Below are 26457 nucleotides of genomic sequence, written 5' to 3' on the forward strand. Positions count from 1 at the left end.
ATTTCTAGTTGCTCATTCTGTGATTATTTATTTTGTTAAGTTGGTCTGACATTATCAGACCAGCCATTATTCAGAGAAAGTCAGGAGATGTTCCAGCTTCAGTTTCATGTAGGGGACATTTAACAACACCTGGGAGAAAATGGAAACTTTTTGGTTTAGTCAGGAACTTATCTGTAAAACACAAAATTAAAATCAACCACTACAACAGTTAAACATTATGAAAAGACATAAATTGTTACTGCACAATTTCAGCAATACCAAACAAATACCAAAACTAAATTAAAAACACAAATAATTAAAAACAAATGGCAACAGATTTCAATTACAGATTTAGCCATTCCATTCATTCATTCTCTGTTATAGATTTTTTAAGTTTCTTTTTAAAATTTAAAGTTTTTCTCTTTTTCGGGAGCCGGTCCTGAGGAAAAGTAGAGTCCGACCTCCTGGCCTGACATGTGAGGCATTTGAGCTGCTGACCTTTGACCCCCAGCATGCTAACTGAGACCTACAGAGTCTAACACAGCGATCTCTGGTGTTCAGGAATTTTTCTGAAATTTTCATGGTCTGACGTTGGGGTGAACCAGCTTCCCCAGATGAAGGGTAACAATGATCTGCTTCTCTGAGGTCACTGCTGATGTCCTTCCATCTTGGCTTTGTGTTAACGCTCACCAGAACGCTCCACGACAGCAAATTACCAAAACCAACAGGTGATGATCAGCAAATCAATAAAGTGCATTTAATTATCAACACCTGGCTGCAACTTTCCCTTTATTTGGAAGCAGCAGGAGTGTTTTTTATTTTATTTATTTATTTTTTTGTCATTATGTCTGTTCTTATTGTCTGTGTGGCTGCACAGCAGAATTTTGATTTATTAATTAATTATTAAGTTTACGTCATTCATTCACACACAAATGCACACACACACCCACACACACACACACACACACACACACAAACACACACACACACGCACACACACACACACATATTAGAATATATATATATGAGAATAAAGTCATAATATGACTTAATTCTTGTAACACTACAACTTTATTCTCAAATTATTTTGGCTTTATTCTCGTAATTTATTATTATTTTTTATTATTACGGCCTTAATATGTTTGTGCCGCTAACACTTTAAAGACATCAATAAATGTTTCCAAAGGTCACCAAAGGTTAAGCATCCCTACCAAACATTTACAAAATCAAAAAGTCAACTCTAATAAGATATTTGCTCAAGAAAATACTTGGTAAGATTTTGTGTTTTTGCAGTGTACTTTTGCTGTTTTGGGTTTTATGTATTTTTCACACAGCATCTTGCCAAGTATTTTCTATCTAATTTTAGTGTAAATACATTAGTTCACTTGAAATAAGAGAAAACATGTAACTTTTAAGTACAGCAGGAGTTTAAGTGAAACATTCCTTAAAACTGATGAGAAAATATTTGCTCCACTGCCAGATTCATTCACTTCCAACAAGATGTTTTCCTGTGTTTCCCATTTCTTGCTGGAAAGTTAATTATAAGTTAGTTTTGTCTTGTTTCTACTAAGATATTTGCACTAGAATAGGCTGAAAACACTTGGTAAGATTTTGTGTTTTTGCAGTTTTGAATTTGCAGGAGACTGGCTGCTATGTATTCAACCTAAGCAGCCTGGCGACAGAAATCATTATACAGCAGAAAAACCACCTAATGAACGACCTAATTAATCCCCGACCCCCCACCTTCCTGCGTCTTATTATGGAGCCACGCGCGAATGTGCGCGAGCACACGTCACTTTCACGACACAAACACGACTTAGCTTAACAAACGCTTGGTCTTAAACTTCTGTCCCCGCAGTTTCCCGTCAGTATTTAGAGATGATAGACGAACAAGGCTGCATAAAGGAGGCTGCTCTGTTTGGTGTGACATGAAAGCGTGTGAGCGCGCGCTGGTGCGGGGGGTGGCGGCGCGCGCAGCCCAGAGATGCTGTTTCTGAGGGAGAGCAGGTGTTCCCTGAATTACCATACAGCTGAGGACAGAGGGAGCACAATGACCAAACTACTGCCTCATGCAGAGCGGGGCAGTAACTAGTTACATTTACTCTGTTACATTCACTTCAGTAACTTATTTTAAAAAATAAACTTTTCGGACCATTTTTACTGCGCTGTACTTTTTATTTGTACTCAACTTAGAGTAGCGCATATTTTTATTCAAGTAAAAGTAAAAAGTAGTCGTCCAAGAAATTACTCAAGGAAGAGTAAGAAAGTATTGGGTAAAAAGTTTACTGCGTAAATGATCAAATTATCAGTCATTTAATATTTAAAAAATAAACAATCCACAGACCAAAATGTAAAATTAAGTGGAAAATTTGGTATTTTAAGGACTGAAATGACAATAATTTATATAAATAACAAAAAATAACAAAATCAGGCAAAATCAATTTTTCCAAATCAGTTTATATTAATAAGAAACTAACAAAAACCACAGGTGTGAGTCTGAGTCTGGTGGATTTTTGGTTAAAACATGTTTATTTTTCATTCAGTATTCACTCAGTAAATGTAGAGTTAGCTAGTAACTAGCTACATTCACTTGAGCAACTTTTTTGAGTAAAAAGTATACTTTTTACTTGTACTTGAGTACAAATATACTGAAGTAGTGCAACTCTTACTTGAGTAATATTTCGAGGATCTGCCCACCTCTGCGCCCATGTTGGCCGCGCGAGCGACCCAACTGCGCGCGCACGTTGGTTTTGGTGAGAAACTTTGAGCAAAACAGAAGTGGAGAAAAAAAAGTCCCTCAAGTCATGTAGCTCTCTGCCAAGGAATGCTTTCTTTAGTCCTTTTCAAAGCGTGAAATTCTTCCCACTAGCAAAATTTAGAGCTTGTTTATCCCGAAGAAAGAGAAGAAGAAGAAGAAGCTGAGATGGAGAAAGAGGGAGGGGGGATAAAAACAATTAGCTTCCCCTAACTGAGTCAGGGTTTGATCAGGAAACGGTTTTCCTTCCTTTTTTTGTGATGGGAAACTTTAGAAATCAGCGCTCTTCAAACAAAGGCGCTTGTGCAGCGAGGCAACAGCTGGGCGGATCAATGCGACCACGTGCCATCCACCACGTGTGCAGCCACTTTTACCCCCCTGTTGTCTTTTAATGGTGGGCGGGGGGTACAGATTGAGGGAGCAGGGGGGAATTTTATCCCAAATATCCCGGAAAGTTGAATTGAACCTGATTTTAAATTCCTATTCAACCCCTGAACTATGTAGGAGGAATTCATACTGCAGAGTGAAGATGTAGACAGTTAAGCAGACAGGTGGTGTTTTTATCATATTTACTGATTCTGTAACGGAATTTCAGTCTGTTTATATTGAACAGCGTTTTCTAGATAACTTAAAATATAAATATACACTGAAAGTAGAGATTTAATGAGTGATTTTTAGGTTAAAACTGCAGATTGACGCCTATTTTTTACGCAGATGTCTATTTATTTAACGCGTAAATCTGTTTTATATTTTTTACCTTTGGAGGATTTTACTCTAGTAAACATCTTGAAGCTGGTTTGGACTTCTTTTCAGTCCAGAGTCTGCTCAGTGGGAGGTAAGGGTCGGGCAAGAAGAGCAGGAGGAGGAGGGGCCCATTTGCATGTAATTACCATAGCATGTGTCAGGCCGTATAAAACAGGCTGCAGGCGGCCGAGGCCGGAGACAGACGCGCAGTTCACGGTGACAAAACACACTGGGAGGGAGGCTGAGGGAAGCATGGACCAGTAACTAACATCACCATTACGCACTGGATTTACGCTTTACGTCGGACCAGAGGAGGAGTTTTTGTTTTATTTTCTTTTTTATCTGCGCTATAAACTCCCACAAGTTCAGGTTTTTTGCATTCAAGTTCAGAGTTTTGGGATTTATCCTCTTTGGTTCCTCGGGAGATGAATCCCAGCAGCGGGGCCAGCAACGGCAGCAGTTGACTGAGACAACACAAACGAGCTCAATGCATCTTCCTCAAGGGGACTGAACAGGAGCCAACAAGTCCCCATACGTTTTACTTTATTTATTCCTTATTTATTATGTATTTATTAAACATGGGGCGCGTTATTCTGCTGACTCTCACCGTCATGTTCATGTTGCTGTGCCAGGTTGGTCTTCAAATCTTTATCTCCAACATTAACACATGATTTATCCACTCCATCCATCAGTGGGTGACGATAACAAGCTTATTTCCTTCCCAGGGGTTCTGTTCGGGGGTTTTTGAACTGAAGCTGCAGGAGTTTCTAAACAAGAAGGGGGCGCAGGGGAACAAGAACTGCTGCAAAGGAGGCCTGACCTCCTCCTTCCAGCAGCAGTGCGAATGCAAGACTTTCTTCAGGATCTGCCTCAAGCACTACCAGCCCAACGCCTCGCCGGAGCCGCCGTGCACCTACGGCGGCGCCGTGACGCCCGTCCTGGGCTCCAACTCCTTCCAGGTCCCCGAAGTCATCCCGGAGAGCGCGTTCACCAACCCGGTCAGGATTAACTTCGGCTTCACGTGGCCGGTAAATTCCGATTCACTCTCGAAAACAATGCGATTCGCGCCATTTTAATTGAATCTCTGTGCGTAAAAGTGAGCGCGACGGCTGAGCGCGCATGAAGTTGAGGGCAGGGGTGTTTGGTTTCAGCAGCTTTCAGAGCAGAGAGTGTCGCCTTGGGGTTTTTTTAGCTGCTTGGTGTTTTCACCACGCTTCCGCTGGCCACCTGTCTCACCAAGCCATTTGTGTTCCCAGGGGACCTTCTCCCTGATCATCGAAGCGTTACACACCGACTCCAAAGACGACCTCTCCACAGGTAGGAACCAAATCCTCCCTCTCCAGTTCAGGCACTCACCTGCTTTTTGTTACATCCTTTTTATTATGTTACTTTTTTAGAGAATCCAGAGCGCGTCATCAGCACAATGACCACCCAGAGGCATCTGACGGTGGGAGACGACTGGTCCCAGGACCTGCACACCGCAGGCAGGACCGAGCTGAAGTACTCGTACCGCTTTGTGTGCGACGAGCACTACTACGGGGACGGCTGCTCGGTGTTCTGCCGGCCCAGAGACGACGCTTTTGGGCACTTCACCTGCGGAGAACGGGGGGAGATCGTGTGTGACGCCGGCTGGAAGGGCCAATACTGCACGGAGCGTGAGTTTAAGAAACTTTTATTACTGGAATGAGGTGGAGGAAGCATCAAATATGACTTTTAAACAGATTTTAATACAGATGTGGACATCATCGTAACGTTTTTGACATGATACTTGAAAACGAACATCACATTCCTAAAATAATTTGCCAAAAATTGTTTTCTTTATTGTCAAAAATTGACTTTTAAAAAAACAACAAAAAAACAAATTTGAATTTAAAAATGACGATATTTGATTTAGAACTAAATTTTAGTATTATACTTAAAAAAATGTCTGGTTTGTAGTCAGAGGGTCTAAGTGCCGTTAGAAGGGATCTTGTGGGTAAACACCACGCGTCCCCCGCCCCCCTGCTTCTCCCTACACACACACCCACCCACACACACACACACACAGTCACACACGACTACTTGATTTATTCTAAGGAAAGTTTTTTGGAATAATCTCACGCGTGCCATAAATTTACATGCTGCCTTCCGATTGGCTGCTGCCGGAGTGGGCCGGACGCTGATTGGCTGAGGCGGGGGAGGTATTGTTTGAAGTGGGCAGCTGCCGGCAGAGAGGAAACAATGGGGCAGCTGTCGAGCACTGGCAACACACTCGCCAGCTGTCCACTCTTATCTGCCCCAATCTGAGACATTAAGGGGAGTGTGTGTGTGTGTGTGTGTGTGTGTGTGTGTGTGTGTGTGTGTGTGTGTGTGTGTGTGTGCAGGGAGAATGAATAAAAGAGTTTTGACCTGCAGCAAAGGAGGAGAAGAAAAAAGGGAGGGTTGTGGGGTGGCTTTGGGGGTCTGTGTGAGAGTGTGTGCACTTTGAGGTACACACACATTCACACAGACTCTTTCTTTGTCTCTGCAGTATGTTGAACAGAAAGTTTTAGGGATGAAATTAAGGACACTAAGTTTGAAGAAACAGTTTACACTGCAAAAACACAAAATCTTACCAAGTGTTTTTGGTCTGATTACTAACGAAATATCTTAGTACACTTCAAATAAGACAAAATTAATTTACAAATAAGTTTTCACCAACATAAATGTTCCTGTTTTAAGTAAATAATTACTTAATGTTGATTAAAAAAAATGGTAAAAATCATCATTAATGGCTTATTTACTTTAAACAAACTTCCATATTTTACTGAAAATTTACTTGAAAGTTTGTCTTGCCTTATTTAAAGTTTGTTAAAATATTTGCACTATAATCTAGACCAAAGACTTGGTAAGATTTTGTGTTTTTGCAGTGTAGGGGCAACTCATTGTTTTGTTTTAGTTACAAGTTTGGCTTTTAAGTCTGTAAAAATAAAAATCAGTGATAAACCTGCGTTTCTGTTTACACATTCCTCTAAGTGCAACTTTCACTTTCTCCTGCGGCGCAGCGATCTGTCTGCCGGGATGCGACGAGGAGCACGGCTTCTGCGAGAAACCCGGCGAGTGCAAGTAAGTCGCCTTTGATTACTGAGACGGCAGCGGAGTAACACGAGTGGACTGATCGGTGTTCTCCCTCTTAATTGGACGACAACAGGTGCAGAGTGGGATTCAAGGGGCGCTACTGCGACGAGTGCATTCGCTACCCGGGCTGCCTCCACGGGACCTGCCAGCAGCCCTGGCAGTGCAACTGTCAGGAGGGCTGGGGGGGGCTTTTCTGTAACCAAGGTGAGGACCGGGCCTCCTGAGAGCGCCGCGGTGAGGAGAGAGGAGGACGGGGGGGGAAACGGGACCGCTTGTTGGGTTTTAGAGGTTCTGGCATTTTGGGATTGATTTGGACTCTTAGACCAGGAGAAGTTTCAGCTTTATTCAGAGTTTGCAACAAATGATTTTGTTCCTCCCTAAAAATCTAATCAGATATCAGTTTAATCATTTATTGTGATTAGGGATGCACCAATCCACCACTTTGATGTCAGATACTGATACAGATATCTGAGATTTTGTATCGATTTTATACAGAAAAACAATGTTCAACTGACTTTAAACACATTTATTTGATAAGTTTGCACCAGTGCAGCACACTTAGTTGCACCAATAGCATCTCGCGATGCTATTGGTGTTCTTGTATGCTATCACAAGAACAAAGAGTGCACTGCAAAAACACAAAGACTAACCAAGTAATCTGGTCTAGTTTCTAGTGCAAATATCTTAGTACACTTAAAATAACATAAAACTAACTTATAAGTAACTTTTCAGCAAGATATAAGCTTGTTTAGAGTCAATAATTCCTTCATAATGATGAAAAAGTTCTTGTTTCATTGACAGAATATTTCACTTCTGACATGGGAAAATATCTTATAAGTGAAATAATCTGCAGATGGATCTAGTACTTTTTCATCAATATGAAGGAATTGTTGACTCTAAACAAGCTCTTACGTCTTCTTGATAAGTTAGCTGTAAGTTACTTTCGTCTTATTTCAAGCATGCTAACATATTTGCACTAAAAACTAAACCAGAATGGAGTAAGCTTTAGTTTTTTTGCAGTGTAAAATAAATAATAAAGAAACTGAAACTGACAGGATTAGCTAAACTTCCCCAGTCAAACATGTAAAATAAACCACAACAAACCTGTAAAAATGTTCAGAAAGTGCAATTTGGAACGCTAAATATCATGTAAGATAAATAAAAAAAAAACAATATGTTGCCAAGCTGAATAGATCTGCACATTGCCAATATCACCAGATCTAGATTTTTTTAAAATATCGGAACCGATACAGATATTAATATCACATCGTTGCATCTCAAATTTGTTATCACGATAAGTATGAATTATGTTTAAAATCCCCCAAACCTGACTGTGATGCTTAGATTGTTAGTTTTACTATTTTCTCCTCTGTTTTTAATTGAGAGTATCGATAAATATAAATAAATCTGAACACATATGTGCAGTTTAGTGATTAAAAAATACACTTTTTATATGACTGGTGTCCTAAAGAAACACACATTACAAATGGGAATGTTTTGGTGCCACACATAGAAACAGCCTTACAGTTACCTAAAAAACAGTAACAAATAGTTATTTTTGTCACTTTTATCACAATAGTACCACAAAACACCAGAATAAAGCCCATACGTGTCATGGCTGAAACAAGAAAAACAACCAAAGTGTGAAGATAGGTGGCAGAGACGGGGAGCCAGAGATCCAGTGAAATGTAGTGGAAGACAAAAGGCATTCTGTCACTCTGGTGGTGCCATATGTTGCACTGAGCCTAATCCACATGTTCTGCTGCGTGCTTCCAGATCTGAACTACTGCACTCATCACAAGCCGTGCATGAATGGAGCCACATGCAGCAACACCGGCCAGGGCAGCTACACCTGTTCCTGCAGGCCCGGCTTCACTGGGGCCAGCTGTGAGATCAAGGTCAACGAATGTGCTGGAAACCCCTGCCGCAACGGGGGAAGCTGCACTGTAAGTGTGGAAAAAAATTAATGTCTAAATGTAGCCTGGCACCTGCTGCACTTATTCAGACGAAACCAAAGAAGCCTCTAAAAAAATATCTGATGTATAGCTGCAGATGCAGCAAAGACGTCAACCCGGTGTGATTATTATTCTCCCCACTCAGGATTCAGAAAACACATATAAGTGCAATTGCCCTCATGGTTTCTATGGCAACAACTGCGAGTTAAGTGCCATGACGTGTGCGGATGGGCCTTGCTCCAACGGAGGCCGCTGCGCCGACAACCCTGATGGAGGCTATTTCTGCCAGTGTCCCACTGGATACGCAGGATTCAACTGTGAGAAAAAGATTGACCACTGCACCTCCAGTCCCTGCTCCAACGGTAAGAGACGCTGGGGAGTTTATGTTCTGCTGCAAAGCTCTGCTTTACAAATGACTGCAAGACTTTGTCAGTGTTCCTCTAATGTCGAAAAAAAACCCACACAATTTTATGATTGTGGTGTTTCCATTAAATAAGAAATGTAATTAAAGTCACATAAATCACGATAAATCATTAAAAAACAGACCGTGTCTTCATCATCCAACCACTTCCTGTTTTCTTCTTTGTCTTTTCTGGCAGTAGTAACATCCGGTTGTTGATCACATGATGTGTGATGCGTAAGAAGTGTTTCCACTGCAGTTTTATGAAAAGCAACCTAATTCTAGAACATTTTTATGTTTCCATTAGGCAAATTTGTTTTCCTAAATCCAATATGTGAAGTTATCTGGTCACTGGCTGAGTTTCCATTAACCATAAAATTTCACCAATTGAAACTGCAAAAATAAATTTGCTTAATGGAAACACGGGAATTTTGAAAAACAGACATTTTTTGATAGGATGAAGTTTTTCTTCACTCTTGTATTCTGCAAAACTGCAACAGAAACACTTTTTTGCATCACACGAGTCACATGATCAACAGTGACTCAAATCTTTTTCTTAGAATAAATTTGTTCAACCAAGCCCAAAACAATTTGAAAACTAAATTAAATTTCTTTTAATACAGAAAATGTGCAAAAACCATTTAAAATGTGGGATTGTTTCTACAAAAAGCAACAAAACGAGGTAATTGTAATTGCTTGATTTTATTTTAATCTTAAATTATTTTACTATTTTTTGCTATTGACTTGTCGATTTTGGCCCACATGACAAAACGTTTGGACACCCCTGTTATACAGGGTTTGTTGCTCCAACGCCTGAATAAAACATCTCTTCTGATTGGCTGACGGATGATGAGCAACATGGCTGATTTATGTCTATGTCTCATGTAACTGTTTACTGCCATGATTTTTAATGATTTATCACATTTAATTTAATGGAAACACCGTAATTGGGAAATTGTGTTTTTTTGACATTAGCTGAATATCGACAAACGTTTGCGAACATTTGTAATGGAAACGCAGCTACTGCAGGACCTTCAGGGCCTTCAGGGCCTTCAGGGCCTTCAGGTCCTGCAGGGCCTTCAGGTCCTGCAGTAGCTGCGTTTCCATTACAAATGTTCGCAAACGTTTGTCGATATTCAGCTAATGTCAAAGGGCCTTCAGGTCCTGAAGGTCCTGAAGGCCCTGAAGGTCCTGAAGGCCCTGAAGGTCCTGAATGTCCTGAAGGCCCTGAAGGCCCTGAAGGCCCTGAAGGTCCTGAAGGTCCTGAAGGTCCTGAAGGTCCTGAAGGCCCTGAAGGTCCTGAAGGCCCTGAAGGCCCTGAATGTCCTGAAGGTCCTGAAGGCCCTGAAGGCCCTGAATGTCCTGAAGGCCCTGAAGGTCCTGAAGGCCCTGAATGTCCTGAAGGTCCTGAAGGTCCTGAAGGTCCTGAAGGCCCTGAAGGCCCTGAATGTCCTGAAGGTCCTGAAGGCCCTGAAGGTCCTGAAGGTCCTGAAGGCCCTGAATGTCCTGAAGGTCCTGAAGACCCTGAAGGTCCTGAAGGCCCTGAATGTCCTGAAGGCCCTGAAGGTCCTGAAGGTCCGGAAGGCCCTGAAGGTCCGGAAGGCCCTGAAGGTCCTGAATGTCCTGAAGGTCCTGAAGGCCCTGAATGTCCTGAAGGTCCGGAAGGCCCTGAATGTCCTGAAGGCCCTGAAGGTCCTGAAGGTCCTGAAGGCCCTGAAGGCCCTGAAGGCTGTCGTTTCTTTGAAGAACAAACAGTAAAATGAAACTTTGTTTCTGTTTCAGGCGCCCGCTGTGTGGATCTGGTCAACTCCTACCTGTGCCAATGCCCAGAGGGTTTTGCTGGTATGAACTGCGACCAGACAGGTGACGTTTGTTCTGCCTATCCTTGTCAAAATGGCGGGACGTGCCAGGAAGGTCCGACCGGCTACACCTGCACCTGCCCACCCGGATACACCGGCCGCAACTGCAGCTCCCCCATCAGCCGCTGTGAGCACAACCCCTGCCACAACGGCGCCACCTGCCACGAGAGAAACAACCGCTACGTCTGCGCGTGTGTGCCCGGCTACGGAGGCAGAAACTGCCAGTTCCTGCTTCCGGAGCACGCCGCGATCCGAGGGACCGAGGTCCCCTGGATGGCCATCGGCTCCGGCGTGGCCATGGTGCTGCTGCTGCTGGCCGGCTGCGCCGTGCTGGTTGGGTTTTTACGATCGAAAGCTCAGCACAGCGTACAGGCGGAGACGGCGGGCGAAGGAGAGACAATAAACAACCTCACCAACAACTGTCACCGCAGCGACAGGGACCTTGCTATCAGCGTGATGCCGATGCCCGGCGTCAAAAACATCAATAAAAAGATGGACTTCAGCAGCGGCGACCCGGATGAAGATTCTTCGCCAGGAAGGAGCAGCTGCAAGAGCCGACATCCACCTTCAGACTACAACCTGGTGCGGGAGGTGAACTACGAGCAGGCGGCCAAGGAGGCCATGCTGGAGGCGGCCTGCGAGGACAAGTATCAATCCTTGGACTCGTTGGAGTTTGAAGAGAAACACAGCAAACGTTTAAAATGGTAAATACTTAAAGCAGGAAGCTGGCAGTCAAAATGACCCCCGGCAGCCAAAATAGTAACGCTAACGTTGTGTTCTGTTTCCTCTCAAAGCGATGCATCAGAAAAGAGAGCCCCAGAACTGTCTGCATGTGCGGACACCAAGTACAAATCTGTGTTTGTGATGTCAGAGGAGAAAGACGAATGTATAATTGCAACCGAGGTGAGTTTATCGATGTTTCACAGGAAAAACATCCAAAATCTTACCAGGTATCCTTGTTTTAGTTTCTAGTGCAAATACCTTAGTACACTTGAAATAAGACAAAAGTGACTTACAAGAAACTTTTTAGCAAGATATAGGAGATTGTTCTAAGTCAGTTATGCATTAATATTTATGAAAAAGATTATTTCACTTACAAGACATTTCCCATGTTTTAAGTGAAATAATCTGCCAATCGAATTAGTACTTTTTCATCAACATTAAGACATTTTTAACTTAAAACAAGCTCATATATATTGCTGAAAAGTTACATCCCAGCCAGGATACCTGGTTGGGCCCCATATGGGATAAATGAGAAGGTTTTGTCCCGGTGGCCCTACATGAATTTATCCAGATGGATTTTATATCGGAGCAAATTTAATATCTAGATTTTCTTTCTGGGTAAATTGACATACACCCCATCTCATTTATCCCAGATGGGGCCCAACTAGGTGTCCTGGCTGGGAAATAACCTTTCAGTAATATACAGCTCTGGAAAAATTAAGAGTCCACTTAAAAAGACAGGTTTCTCTGATTTTACTTTTTATAGGTAAATGAAATGAACATTATTCTTTTATTCTATGAACTACTGACAACATGTCTCTGAAATTATGAGCAAATATTTATTATTTATTAGCAGAAGATGAGAAATGGTCAAAATAAAAAGGATGCAGCGCTTTCAGATCTCAAATAATGCAAACAAGGAAACAAGTTCATATTCATTTAGAAACAACAATACTAATGTTTTAATCAGGAAGAGTTCAGGAATCAGTGTTTGGTGGAAAAACCAGGAGGTTTTCAACGCGGTTCAGGGCAGTGGGCTCTTAGTTTTGTCCAGAGATGAATTTCAGATTGTTTCAAGTCAATAATTTGTTAATACTGATGAAAAAATACTTGTTTAATTGGCAGATATTTCACTCTTAATGTGAAAAATCTCTTGTTATAATTGAAATAATCTGTCAAGTAGTTTTTCGTCAATATGAACAAATTATTGACTTAAAACAAGCTCCTGTATCTTACTAAAAAATTACTGGTAAGATAGTTTTGTCTTATTTCAAGTGTATTAAGATATTTGCTCTAGAAACTAAATCAAAATGACTTGTTAAGATTTTGTGTTTTTGCAGGGTTCACATTTCACTGATCTGAATAAAATCTAATTCCTGTTTCTTTTCCCACCTGTGCGTCTCCAGGTGTAAGAAGCCACCAATGGGCTGCCGGTTGCTCATTTGCTCTATGGGAGAGTTTTTATGCTCCTTCAGATGCTGCTCTAACCCTAGGGGGCGATGTCCCGCCTTGAGACTGCTGCTGATACAGAGACGTTTAACTGATATTCAGAGTGAGCTGGTTCTCTACTGGTAACTAAGTGTAGGCAGCGGCGGCCTGTGGGATAAGAACTGGCACGGTAAAGAAATTTAAAATAAAAGTGATGTAAATGAGGTTTACAGTTGAAGGTAAACTGTCAGTAAACTTTTCACTCTGCCTTTCATTGGAGATTAAATATAAGCAACCATTGCCTCACTGGCAGTAGAGCAGGGGTGTCCACACTTTTTGCTACGTCGTCCAAAATTGTAGACTCAAAAGTAGCAAAAAAAAAAAAAAAAAAACTCAACCTAGAATCAATCAAATAAAACAGCCTGATCCAAAACCTGTAAGGGATTTTTACCACGGTGTATTATGGCCTTTGGAGATTGAAAAATGAGTAAATTTTTGCCAAAAACTCAGAATTTTTTTTAGAAAAATTTTAACATTTGAAATTCAAAAATTTTCGGTTTTTTTTTTTTGTAGAAAATTTCTAATATTAATCTAAACATTTTATTATTTTTTTCTAGTAATGTCCTTGTTTTTTCTAGAAAAATTCAGAAATTACTCTCAAAATGTCTGACTTTTTTGGCAGAAATGTACTACTTTTTGTTTTTTCCTAATTTGGCCCCAATACAACATAGTAGATTTTGCATATTTGTAGTAAAAGAAAGTCATCTAGTTTTCAGTTTCTTTTGGGCTCAATTGAATAAATTTATTTTCAGTAATAAGAACAGGATTTGGGTCACTTTGTTTCAAACCGTTTGCTAATTTTAGCCAAGTTTAAGAAAGAATAAAAGCTGATTTTTTGTTAAAACTTGGTCCTAAAAACACAAAAACTTTGTTACTTTACATTTTCCTGTGTAAGAAGATTTAAGTGGTAACCATTTTCTCCCTGGCTACAAATTAAAAGTCTCCATCTGCATCTACGGGTCAAATTTGTATCATTTTCGAATTGCAGTTGGGGGCTGCACAAAATCAGTCGAAAGGCCACAAACGGCCCCCGGGGCCGCAGTTTGGACACCCCTGCAATAGAGCATGCTACGAGTTTTATTTTATGCAACATTTGCAGCCGGGCCTTTTCTGCACCCCACAGGCTGCTGCTGAGCGCAGGAACTGCATCAAACGGTGGATGTTTGGCCATACTGGCCTGCTCTTCACAGGGCGCTTCATGGGCTGTGCTCCCATCGCTGCCATAGTGAAGACTGTATGTATACTTGATGTCTGTACTAACTGAAGTGCGTTTTCTCCCCCCAAGCCCTCCAAACCATTTATGATATAGTATTCTTTCAAAAAACAAAACAAAAAAAAGTTTTTGTTTTTTTTTTATAAAAAAGAAAAAGAGGAAATTTCCTTTTGATACAGATTGTCCTTTGTGTAAAATAAACCCAAGAAAATGTTATGATTTAAAATTATGATTTAATTTATGTTAATTTAAAAACTTTGTGTTATTTTTATTTTCTAATGTATATTTGTGACGTTTGTTATAATTATTTAAGTTTTTTTTAAAGGATATTTGCAAAGGCACTTCATGTGAATGTTTGTTTTGTTTTTTTTTTACTTCTTTTGCTTTCTTTTGTTTTAAGAAAATGTTATTTAAAATGAATAATGTAACAGTTTACTGGTTGTGAATGAAGGAATTAGCCAAGACTATTTTTCCAATAAATATTGCTAAACGTGATGTCTCATTGCGTCCATGTGTGAATACTCCCAGCAAACGCCTCGTTGAAGGCGAGCAAAGTTAATCACCAACATCTGCTGCCTTCCCCGGGCCGCCCCATGGCGGACCTTTTTCTGGAAAGTGTTGCCGTGGAGACGGACGAGGGGGTCTATTCATGAAAAACAATGTCCTCACACCAGATTTACCACTTTTAGTGCGACTTCCACCGACACCAGGTAAATCATGGCTTTGAAATTTAGATCAATGGAGAGTAGTTTCACACACTTCCTGTTTTTTCCAAACTATATCTTGAACTGGAGGCTTTGATGCCTGAATTTTATTTATTCAGCTGGAAACCTCATTGGAGAGATCAGAAAATCCAAAACAACTTAACAAAAAAGTGAAACATTTCCATTTTAACGTAACTCACTGCAGGTATTTTTGGTTTAGTTTCTACTGTACTCAAAAAGAGACAAAAACTAAAACTTTTCAGCAAGCTATAGGAGCTTGTTTTTAGTCAATAATTCCTTAATATTGATGAAAAAGTACTGGTTTCGTTGGCATATTATTTTATTTATAACAAGATATTTTCCCCATGTTTTTAGTAAAATAATCTGCCAGTGGAACTAGTAGTTTTTCATCAAAATTCAGTAATTATTGACTGAAAACAAGCAAATATATCTTGCTGAAAAGTTCCTCATGAGATAATTTATGTCAAGTGTATCAACATATTTGCACAAGAAGCTAGACAAAAAAATAACTTGTTTGTGGTTTTTGGCAGTGTTTTAGTTCCCTACAAAGTTTACTGCAAAACCACAAAATCTTACCAAGTATTTTTTGGTCTAGTTTTAGCTTAGCTCAGCTTGAAAAGACAAAACCTAACACAACAGTATTGTGAAGGAAAGAAAAACAAATGTCCACTAGAGGGCTCAGTATGTATCTATTCACATGCTTTACACATTTTTTTAAATTAAATATATTGTTACTTTTATTATTTTTAATAATCTTTCAGGGGTTTTTATTTTTTGGGCCCCCGATCCTCCAGCCCCTTGGTGCCCAGTGAACGCAGCAGCGGCCCTGGAAGCGAGTGACTGTAAATCATCGGCCTGGCATCGGGGGCCTCTGGTTTGGCTTACAACGCCGCGCCATTAGTGGAACAGGCTTCAGCAGACAATGATGGAATTGACAATGAAGCACACAAAAGACCACCCTAGGGAGAGTCTGCATGTCCCTCGGCATGCTGGGAGAAAGAGAGCAGCGGGAACAGATGTTGTTGAGTAACAGATGCCTTCTGGCCGGAGTTCAGCCACAGACAGCCACCACCTCCGAGGCGAAAGCCTGAGGACGGCACCTGGGACGGACCATCATGGAAACACTGACCATCACATGAATCAGCGCTACAGCTGCTTATGCACTGCAAAAACACAAAACCCTACAACGTAGATTTGGTTTAGTTTCTACTACAAATATCTTAGCACACTTGGAAATGAGACAAAACTAACTTACATTTCAGCAAGATAAAGAAGCTTACTTTAAGTCAATAATTTCTTAATATTGATGAAAAAGTACTAGTTCCACTTTCAGATTAATTAACATAACATGTGCGAAGTGTCTTGTTATAAGAGAGTTTAGTACATTTTCATCAATATTACTTAAAATAATCTTCTATATTTTGGTGAAACATTACTTGTAAGTTAGTTTTGTCTCATCTCAAGTGTACTAAGATACTTGGACTAGAAACTAGACCAAAAATACTTGGCAAGTTTTTGTTTTTGCAGGAAGAAAAATGTATATTTTAAAACAAGCTTGCCATTAATAACAGAAAAAGTCTCTCTCTTGGTATCCGATATGTATTTATTGAAGAAACTTGAGTTCATTCTGTGAGCAATGAAAGAAAACATGAAAAAGCTACTATACGCTGTAAAAACACAATCTTACAAGAATTTGGTTTAGTTTTAAAATATGTTAGCATGCTTGAAATAAATAACTTTTCAGCAAGATATATGAACTTGTTTGAGGTCAATAATTCATTAATGTTGATGAAAAAGTTCTAGATCACTGGCAGGTTATTTCTCTTATGACATTTTTTCTGTGTATAAGTTAAATAATCTTCCAGTAGGACTAGAACTTATCAACTTTAAGGAATTATTTGTAAGTTATTACGCATGAAATAAGACAAAACTAACACATTTGCACTGGAAACGACACTAAAAATACACTGAAAGATTTTGTGGTTTTGCAGTGAAATTGTCTTCATTCTGAGAACAATTAAAGAAAAGGCCAAATAACAGTTTCACTGCAAAAACACAAAAACCTTACCAAGTGTTTGTGGTCAAGTTTTCAGTGCAAACATCTGAGCACACAGGAAATAAGACAAAACAAACTTACAAGTAATTTTCAGCTAAAAATATTTGAACTTGTTTTAAGTCAATAATTCCTAAATATTGTTGAAGAACTACTGGTTTCACCGTCACATTATTTCACTTATAACTGGTGAGATATTTGCCTTCTGTATTTTTAAAATATTTTTGAATAACATTGTTTTTAAGTTTCTTACAGACTTTTGACTCAAAATAAATTAGATCCCGATATTCAAACCTTCAGTTTCATTGATGAAATAATTAATATTTTAATAAGAGAACAAACAAACAACCAGAGTGAACTCTTTATTTGGAGAAAAATCTTTGAAATCACTCAATTTTTCAAAGTCAATGAATTCATCAAGAACAACATCTAAGTTCTAGGAAAAAGTTAAAATCATGCCATTAGTCTTTTCATACATAAAGATGTAGCTGTAAGATGACAGTTTTTTTCTACTTTTTTTGTTTATAAAATGACTTTTTCTGACATATTTCACCTCCGTTAAAGAAATATTCATGTAGAAAAACAGTTGTCGTCCCTCTCAACAAAGCAAAAATACAGAAATAAAAGGCGTAATAATAATACACTACGTTACAATGCGCTGACATGGCTTCAAAGCACACATATTACACTACTGTACAAGGGTTTCCCCCACAGACACAATGCAACAAAAGCACATCCACTGCTGAGGATAGATCAAACCTGTGAAACAGCTTAACACTGCTTATTTACTGAACCCTGACCACAGAGTGGCGTTGGCAACTGGCAAATGAGGTAAATGTTTCTAAAAAAAAGCACCAAAAGTTTGGCTTAAAATGTGCTTAAAATGTAGATATTTATATTTATATTTATATATATATATATAGCTTATACAGAACGGCAAATTGAAAGAATTTCAGTCCAGCTTCTCCAAACGGTTTTCCTTTATGTTTATTTGATTTTTTTTTTCCTTTCAGATACACAAGACTGGAGAAACAAAGCACTGAATCTGCAGTTTTGGTTGAGAAGCCGCTGAATTCATACCGCCAGTTCTGCTCTGAGTAAAGTAAGCAGCATTCTTCCATGTCTGAGTGGGACATTAAATATCAATGTTTAGAGTGAAATCCAAGCAGAAAAAAGGAAAAAAAAAAGTTACAGATTTGTCTTACATGGATTCACTTTTACATAAAAATCTTAATTAAAGGGAATATTTTATTTTTTTAAAACATATATAATTGCTTGGAAAGTTCTCAAGCACAAAGTTTGTCACTTGTTGAGAATATCTACATAAATGTCAGTAAGAATAGTTCCTACACTGTAAAAACACAAAATCTTACCAAGTATTTTTGGTCTATTTTTTAGTGCAAATATCTTATTACGTTTGAAATCAGACAAAATTAACTCATAAGGAACTTTTCAGCAACATAGAGGAGCTTGTTTTAAGTAAATCTCCTAATTTTGATTTTAAAATATACTAGCTCCACTGGCAGATTATTTCACTTATAACATTTTTCCCATATTTTATCAATATTAAGTAATTATTAACTTAGAACAGGCTAATTTATCTTGCTCAAAAGTTATCTATAAGTTGATTTTGTCTTATTTCAAGTGTACCAACTTACAAATAAGTTTTCAACAAGATAGGTGAGCTTAAGTATTCATTAATACTGATTTTAAAAAACCGCACTAGTTCCACTGGCAGATTATTTCACCAATAATGGGGCATTTTCACCATCTTTTATTAATATTAGTTATTTACTTAAAACAAGCTTTTAAGTGAGATCTACCAGCTTATTTTAAGCCAATAACTTCTTAAAATTGAAGAAAAAGTACTACCGTAATTTCCAGACTATCAGGTGCATTTAAAAGCCTTTAATTTGATCAGAAACCGACAGTGCGCCTTTATCTGGAGTAAAACAGCGCCGTCTAATGAATTAGTATGGATTAATTTTACCTGTTTTTTAGTGACCTCGAAGCGATTTTGTGCGGTACACGGCATGTCGAAATGTTTTGGCTACACTACTTTACGGCTACCGTAGTCAGGAGCATCGCGGAGTAATACGTACCGTGCTTTCACCGACTAACTGTCAAGTTTTGGAGTTGAGAATACGAGAAATCTGTATCCGTCCGCTGCCGCCGTCGAAGCGGGTGGGGTGGTGGTGGGTATATTGATCTGGCGGTGAAAACCACCGTAAGAGGTGAGAGCTGGGCGGAGGAAGTCAATCGACGGCCGTAAGAACCGGGGTTGACTACGTAATTACGTCATCACGTAGTAATTACTCTAATACGGGAGCACAACAGGACAGCTATCTCAGTTTTGTTTTGCTTAATGCGCCGCATAGACCAGTGCCCTTTATTATGAAAAAAATATACCATTCATTCCAATGCGCCCTATAGCGCGAAAAATACGGTAATTCTACTGCATATTAAAAAATCATTTACTTAAAGCTCATATTTCCTGCTGAAAAGATACTTGTGAGTTAGTTTTGTCTTATTTCAAACGTAATAAGATTTTTGCCTTAAAAGTAGAGCAAAAATTCTTGATAAGATTTTATGTTTTTGTTGTGTACAAAGCTTAACCTGCGCATCATAAAATGTTTTTATTAAGAAACATCAAGGGAAAGTGAGCGAAAAACTGGGAAACTAAGGGTCTTTTAAAGATCACCTTCAATGCGTTAAAAAATAATAATAATAATAAAAACAACCTTAGGCCAAATACTTCAAGGGGACACCGATATCTAGAGCTAAGCGATGTGCAAACATAATTGTGCATAGAGATCAAATTGTAATAAATATTAATGTGGTACTAGCATTATGACATGTTTTGTCAAAACATGTATGGGTGATTGTACATTTTTATTTAAAATTTAACTTTACTAAAACATTAAAAAGTTTTTTTTGTTTGTTTTTCTTTTACATATATAGTGCTGTTGGAAAAGTGTATTTTTTTTAAAACAATCATTTCCCATGAAATGTTAGCCAGAGTCTCCGAAGAAACAGCCAAACACTCGACAAAACAAATAAAATAAAACCTGATAAGATTCGGAGATTTTTCAATTATTTCTCCAAGTTGAAAATCTTCTAAAACTTTTCTTTTTTTTCCAAATTGCTCTACACCAAAGAATCACATGAGCAACAAGCAAACGGGGTTTTATAATAAGCAAGAATCTTTACATAGAAGAACGTTCGAAGCGTTCAGAAAGAAGAAGAAGAAGAAGAAGAAAGGAAAGGCAAATGGCTCTATTTTAGCTTTAGTTTTCACCGTTTCTTCGTTTGATGTAGCTTAAAGATGCGAAGCATAATGCCTGTCTTTGGACCACTGAGGTAATTGTTGGTGTGTGTGTGTGTGTAAAACATGCTGAAATGTTTCCTTAAACAATGTAAAAGAGAAACTAGTGTTCCTCTGAGCGTTTCAGAGGTTCCGTCTTAATTCGAGGTATATGATGCCGGGGCTGACTGCTGGCGCCTGTGGAAAATCTTACCAAGCATTCAGACAGATCAAGGTGAATTTCATTCACTCTGCTGTGCTGCGTCTTACAGTGTAACCCCCCCACTAATCCCACCCACCCACTTCAATGATTTCCTGTAGTCTCACTGCTTCATCTGCATCAACACATCCCTAAAAAAGCACCATGTGTCGCCCTGGTTTGTTCCTGAATAATCCCAGGTTCCATTCACCTTCAACTCAGTTCTTTCAGGAGTCGCTTTTTATTATTTACATATTTATATACATTATTTATGCGTGGAGTAATAGAGTTGCAGGTGGGGTTGGCGGTTATTTCACCACTTTGCCGTTTCGCCTTACAGTTTTGGTCGCTTCCTACCTGAATGTTTTCGGTACAAGCACAGCTTTCCTCCATACCAAGAATGAATTGATTAATAAATACAACCAGTAAATGATCATTTAGATTTTCTATTATCTGTTCTGTTTTGTTCCCCCGTAAGGGAGTGTGCTTATTTGATGCTGATGCTGAGCTGGCCCAAGGCACAAGTGAACTAAGCCACTGCACAGGGCCTCCAGGCCAGGAGGGGGCCCCAGAAAAAGTAAAATAAATGAGTACAGAGAAGAGAACGTTCTGCGTTGGCTTGTAAACACCAACTTTCCTTACTAGCTGCGTTTCCATTTACCTTAAAATTGCGAAAATTGGAATTAAGAAAGTAAAGTTGCTTAATGGAAACATTGCTAATTAAAAAAAACAAGTTTTTCACTAGAATGAAGTGGTTTTTCAGCTGCACCAAAATTTGTGTTTTTCCACAAAACTGCAATGGAAAGACGTTTTTTTAGCATTACACGGGTCACATGATGAACAACCGGATGTTACTACTGGTGGAAATGACAAAGAAGACGACAGGAAGTGGCTGGATGATGATGATGTAGCATTTATTAGTCGCGTGCTAAATTAAAATGAGCTCAATAATTTCCATTTGCCTGATTTATCTTTTTTCTCTTTTTCTACCAAAGACTGGATGACAAAATTCTTCAGTCTGGTGTTTGGGTCTCAACTAGCCCTTTTTTGACAAAAATTTTTTTTTACAGAGACTTCACAATTAATATTATTTGTTGTGTTTATTTATTTTTGATATTTAAAATGTCTTCCAGTTCATTTGAATTTTCATTAGAATTTAAAGTTTATTGATCTTTGAGAATGTCTTCTTGCATTATTATTTCATTACCATTATATTACTTGAAAATGGTCTCAAAACAATATTTTTGTTTATCGCAACAATTTCTGGACAATTTATCATCCAGCAAAATTTATTGTGACAGACCTACTAATATGTTTTTTGTAATGATTTATCATGCAAACAAACTTTTTCAAGTGTGATTTTAATTTCGTTTCCATACCAAATGTGTGCCAAACTTTGTCACTAATCCATTTAAGTCAAAAACACACAACTTTGTAGTAGCCGTTTCCATTTAATAAGAAACAAAATTAAAATCAAATGTAAAAATGTTTGTTAAATCCTTAAAAAAAACGATGTGCCATAATCCTCCTGTGACTTCCTATCGTCGTCTTCTTTATGGTTTCTACCAGTAGTAATATCCGGTTGTTGATCATTTGACTCGCGTGATGCAAAAAAAGTGAAATAAACCAATTTTGATCCGACTGAAAAAAAAAAACACTATCAAAGCGCCAAAATATATGTTTTTTAAATTTGTTTTTCGAAGCTGGCGTGTTTCCATTAAGCAGATTTATTTTCAAAGTATTAAATTGCGCATTTTGTCAATTTAAACGCAGCTAGTAACTCTTTCAAGTTCATATAAATCTGCTGCACACATTTTAAAGATAAAGCTGCTTAATCATGTGAACAGATCTTCAAATTCATTGTCAACTCACAAGTTAACACTTCATTACCGCACAGATGATTAAGTTTGAACAATTTATCTGAGACGTTAGTGATGCCGAGGTGATAATTCAAATTTCCTGCTTCAATAAATATTACCCATAATCATAAATTCATCAAAAACAAACTAAATACCAAGAGAAATAAAATTATCTAAAACTATTAAGTAAAGGGATATGAAATAGTTTCTTTATGGGTATGAAATCGAAACAGGAAGTTTAAAGTTTGCACGTTTAAAATTATATTAATTGCTTTCATTTAAAAATTAATTATATTACTATTAATGCTGCTCCTACATGTAATATATGGCTGTTTTATTATTATCGCTAATGTATGGAAGGTGTAATAAGCTTCCATTGTGTTGTTTATCATCTGTGTTAGCTTCCCTGGTTGCTAGCCTGCACAAGGCTGTTTATTTTACCAACAGACATCTAACCGCTTGTTGCATATATTAGCTTCTAAAACAGTGTTATCCAAACAGAAAAACTAATTTGTGTATGGGAGTTTCATTAACTTTTCTAGAATATCATTAGAAAGACTTCTTAGATCAGAAAAGAACAAACTTTAAGAGGTTTTTGTGATGGTGAGCTTTTAAAAACATAGCACCCACTCATTCCCAGTCAGTTTTATGCAATTCATTCAACTCCGCCACCAAAATAACAAAATAACAATCCCAACAGTTTATATTTCACTTGAAACATCCAACTGGTCCAGTTCAGGGTTTGCTCACCGACTAGAAATGGCTTTAAACAGATAGAAGAGAACCGGTCCTGAATGAAACCCATCGAAGGTGAATGGAACTCATAATCTCTCTGGACTTTATGAAACAGGGTTTCTGCACTATTCTACAAAAATGTTTTTAATTCGATACTTTTCGAAGCGCTGCCCATACGTGTGCTGGATTTACCACTTTGCTCTTAGCAATACATCACAACACAGGAAACAAATAAAAAATTAAAATAAAAAATAATAATCAGGCTACAACTATTATTATAGCTTTCTGGGAACTGAACATCTTTTTCTCCTAAACCCTCAAACCCTGACTGAAGGTGGAGTTAAGCTAATGCAATAAGACATGTAAGCCTGAAGGCCAGGGGTGTCCAACGTGAGGCCCACGGGCCATTTGTGGTCCTTGGACTTATTTTGTGCGGCCCCCAACTGCAGTTCAAATATGATTGAAATTTGACCCGTTTATGCAGACAGAGACTTTCAATTCGTAACCAAGGTGAAAAAATGTTTCCGACACAGGAAATTTAAAGTACAACACAAAGTATTTGTGGTTTTAGAACCAAGTTTTAACAAAAGGTAAAACCAAGAGACTTTTACTGAAAAGCCAACTTTGCTGCACCCAGAATTATCTTTTATTCTTTCTTAAACTCAGCTAAAAATAGCAAACGGTTTGAAACAAAGTAACCCAGTTTCTGTTCTTATTACTGAAAATTTATTAAATTGAGCCCAAAGAAACTGAAAACTGGACTTTGTTGTTTTAATACAAACATGCAAAATCTACGAAGGAGTATTAGGGTCTTATAAAATAAAAAAGTAGCAGATTTCTGGCAAAAACCTTAAAACATTTGAGGGTAATCTCAGAAATTTTCTAGAAAAAACAAGAAAAAAAATTAATAAAACTTTTAGATTAATATCAGGAACTTTCTACAAAATTTTTTAATTGAAATGTCAAAACTTTTCTTTTGAAAAATTTAAAGTTTTCTAGAAAATGTCTCAGATTAATGACAAGATTTCTGAGTTTTTGGCAAAAATGTGATCTTTTTTTCTATCTACAAAGGTCCTGATACTGCCAAGTTTTGGATCTATAATATGTGAAGGCTACTTTATTTGACTGATTTTAGGTTGGGTGTTTTTGGCCTTTTGAATCTATATTTTCGACCTACGTGACGATACGTTTGGACACCCCTGCTTTAAGTGCTGTTACCACCAAATAATGAAAAAAAAAAAAAAAAGTGTTAAGCGTTGGTTTGAGGAATGAGCTAACTAATCTCCTCCTCCTCCTCCTCCTCTCCCCTGAATTTCCCTTTCTCCCATTTCCTCCTGTATTTAGGTGGAGGAAGCTCCATGGCTGGCCATGCTCGGCATGCTGCCAACCATAGCGGCTGAGCCAGCCATACCTGAGGTTCCTCCCATACCTGGAGGACTGTGCTTGGTAGGTGAGGTCATGTCGGCTCCACGCCCCTGACCCGGGCCGAGGGTCTGCGGGGCGTGGTGGGCGTGCTGCAAGGCGTGGCGGTCCAGCAAGGTGCGGTGGGTGAATGCCCGGTGGCAAACATTGCACTGGAAGGTGCGCTCGGCACGGTGGGTGCGCATGTGCACGTTCAGGGAGCTTTTCTGCGTGAAGCGTTTGCCGCACATGGTGCACTGGAAGGCCCGGACGCCAGTATGCACCACCATGTGTTTGAGGAGGTAGTCCCGCAGGGAGAAGGAGCGCCAGCAGATGGAGCACTGATGAGGTTTCTGACCTAAAAGACAAAATAAAGGTTTACTCAGTTCAAAGGAATGCATGTGTAAATTAGCAGAGTTGGGTAGTAATTAGTTACTACGTCTGTCACAATAACAAATTCTGATGGACGATAAGTTGTCCCAGAAGTTATCGCAATAAATGATAACATTGATCTTTTGAGACCATTTTCATGTAATATAATGGTACAAACTTCCAGAAAACTGTAAAACAGCCGAAACACTGAGTTCCTGTGAATCCAGTGTTTCTCTAAACCCAGCTGTTTAGAGTTTCTTTTGTGCCAGAATAAATGAAACACTAATCAACATTTTTGATGGGTAAATGACAAAAAACATGTTTTAATTGTTGATTTTTGAGTTTTTATGATAAAGCACTTTGAAAAGCCTTATTGATGAAATGTGCTGTACAAATACAATTTGATAACAATAATGCAAGAACACATTTAGAAACACTTTATTTGAATGTGTGTTCATAAGACTGACGTAACACCTGCTATGAACATGAAGGAATCTTCATGAATGTTTATGACTGCTGTCATGACGTGTAATTTTCTAAATAATGACACTTTTATTGCAAAATTTCACTAAAAGCTGCATTAAAATTAAATTAAAAGTGTCAACTTTGCATTATTCTGTAGATTTTTAATGCAAAGTTACAATATAACTGTCATTATTTACCAAATGATGTATCATGACAACAGTCATAAACATTGATGGTAATCACAGCTGTTCTGTCATGTTCATGTCAGTTTTATGCAAACCTCTTCAAATAAAGTGTTACCACAGATTCTGAGATCAAAAACCTCTAATGAACATTTTACACTGGATGTGGAAGACATTTTAAATATCCTAAGTAAATGAATAAAATGACAGAAACAACAATTAAACTGAATTATAAATTCTGTAAACAAAACTGTCCTTCAAAAACAGGTCTAGTTGAGACCAGTGAACCAGACTGAAAACTTTTATCATCCAGTTTTGATAGAAATGGAGAAAAGAGAACAACAACAAATTGCACAAATGGAAATTATTGAGCAATAAATTGATTTAGTGTTTGCGTCTACATTACCTGAAATCAATCAAAGGGTTCTAGAATTAAGTCAGATCATTGTGTAATCAAAAGTTTTTTCAGTTTTCCACTTTGTGCATTTTAATTTGAAAAACTTTTGGGACAATTTATCATCCAGCAAAGTTTGGTTTTAGTACAGAACTCACCCGAGTGGATAAACATGTGCTTGCTGTAGTTCTTCCTGGATCGCAAAGATTTGCCACAGTGCGTGCAGTCGAACGAGGTCTCAGATCCCTGGGAGGAAGGAGAGGGCCCTGCTGAACAGGAGGACGCTGAAGAAGTGGGGACGGGGGTCATCGGCGCTGGGGGCGGAGCCTGTTGGGACGGCTCACTTCCCGCCATGTTGTCCATCCCTCCCATGGGTCCTCCCACGTAGAACGGGGGAGGCTGCGAGTGGCTCACTGGGTACTGGAAAAGAAGCTATGGAGGAATACGGACAGATCATCGTAAGACAGGGTTTATGGCTGAAAAACCTGCCACAATATAAGCATTTCATATCGATAATGATCATTTTATTGTTTTAAATATATGAAACACTGACAGT

At 38.7% G+C, this 26457-nt stretch overlaps 2 protein-coding genes across 2 annotated transcripts; one reads left to right on the forward strand and one right to left on the reverse strand.

Annotated features, from left to right (window-relative positions):
- The first annotated feature begins 2694 nt into the window (after nucleotides 1-2694).
- On the forward strand, nucleotides 2695-13348 carry dla (deltaA). Its single transcript, XM_007575792.2, has 11 exons — nucleotides 2695-4110; nucleotides 4204-4506; nucleotides 4735-4795; nucleotides 4876-5133; nucleotides 6502-6562; nucleotides 6648-6778; nucleotides 8351-8520; nucleotides 8675-8891; nucleotides 10712-11492; nucleotides 11583-11691; nucleotides 12918-13348. The coding sequence occupies exons 1-11, from the start codon at nucleotides 4042-4044 to the stop codon at nucleotides 12921-12923; spliced, it is 2166 nt and encodes a 721-aa protein (XP_007575854.1). The 5' UTR covers nucleotides 2695-4041; the 3' UTR covers nucleotides 12924-13348.
- A 10731-nt stretch (nucleotides 13349-24079) lies between these two features.
- LOC103154499 (zinc finger and BTB domain-containing protein 45-like) lies at nucleotides 24080-26333 on the reverse strand (the record flags this gene model as incomplete). Its single annotated transcript, XM_007575795.2, has 2 exons — nucleotides 24080-24846; nucleotides 26060-26333. Coding segments are annotated over 2 exons (693 nt in total), but the record flags the coding sequence as incomplete, so codon positions are not given.
- Nucleotides 26334-26457: the final 124 nt, after the last annotated feature.

Source organism: Poecilia formosa, unplaced genomic scaffold, assembly GCF_000485575.1.
Source record: "Poecilia formosa unplaced genomic scaffold, Poecilia_formosa-5.1.2 Scaffold388, whole genome shotgun sequence".
In the NCBI taxonomy this organism is placed as follows: Eukaryota; Metazoa; Chordata; class Actinopteri; order Cyprinodontiformes; family Poeciliidae; genus Poecilia; species Poecilia formosa.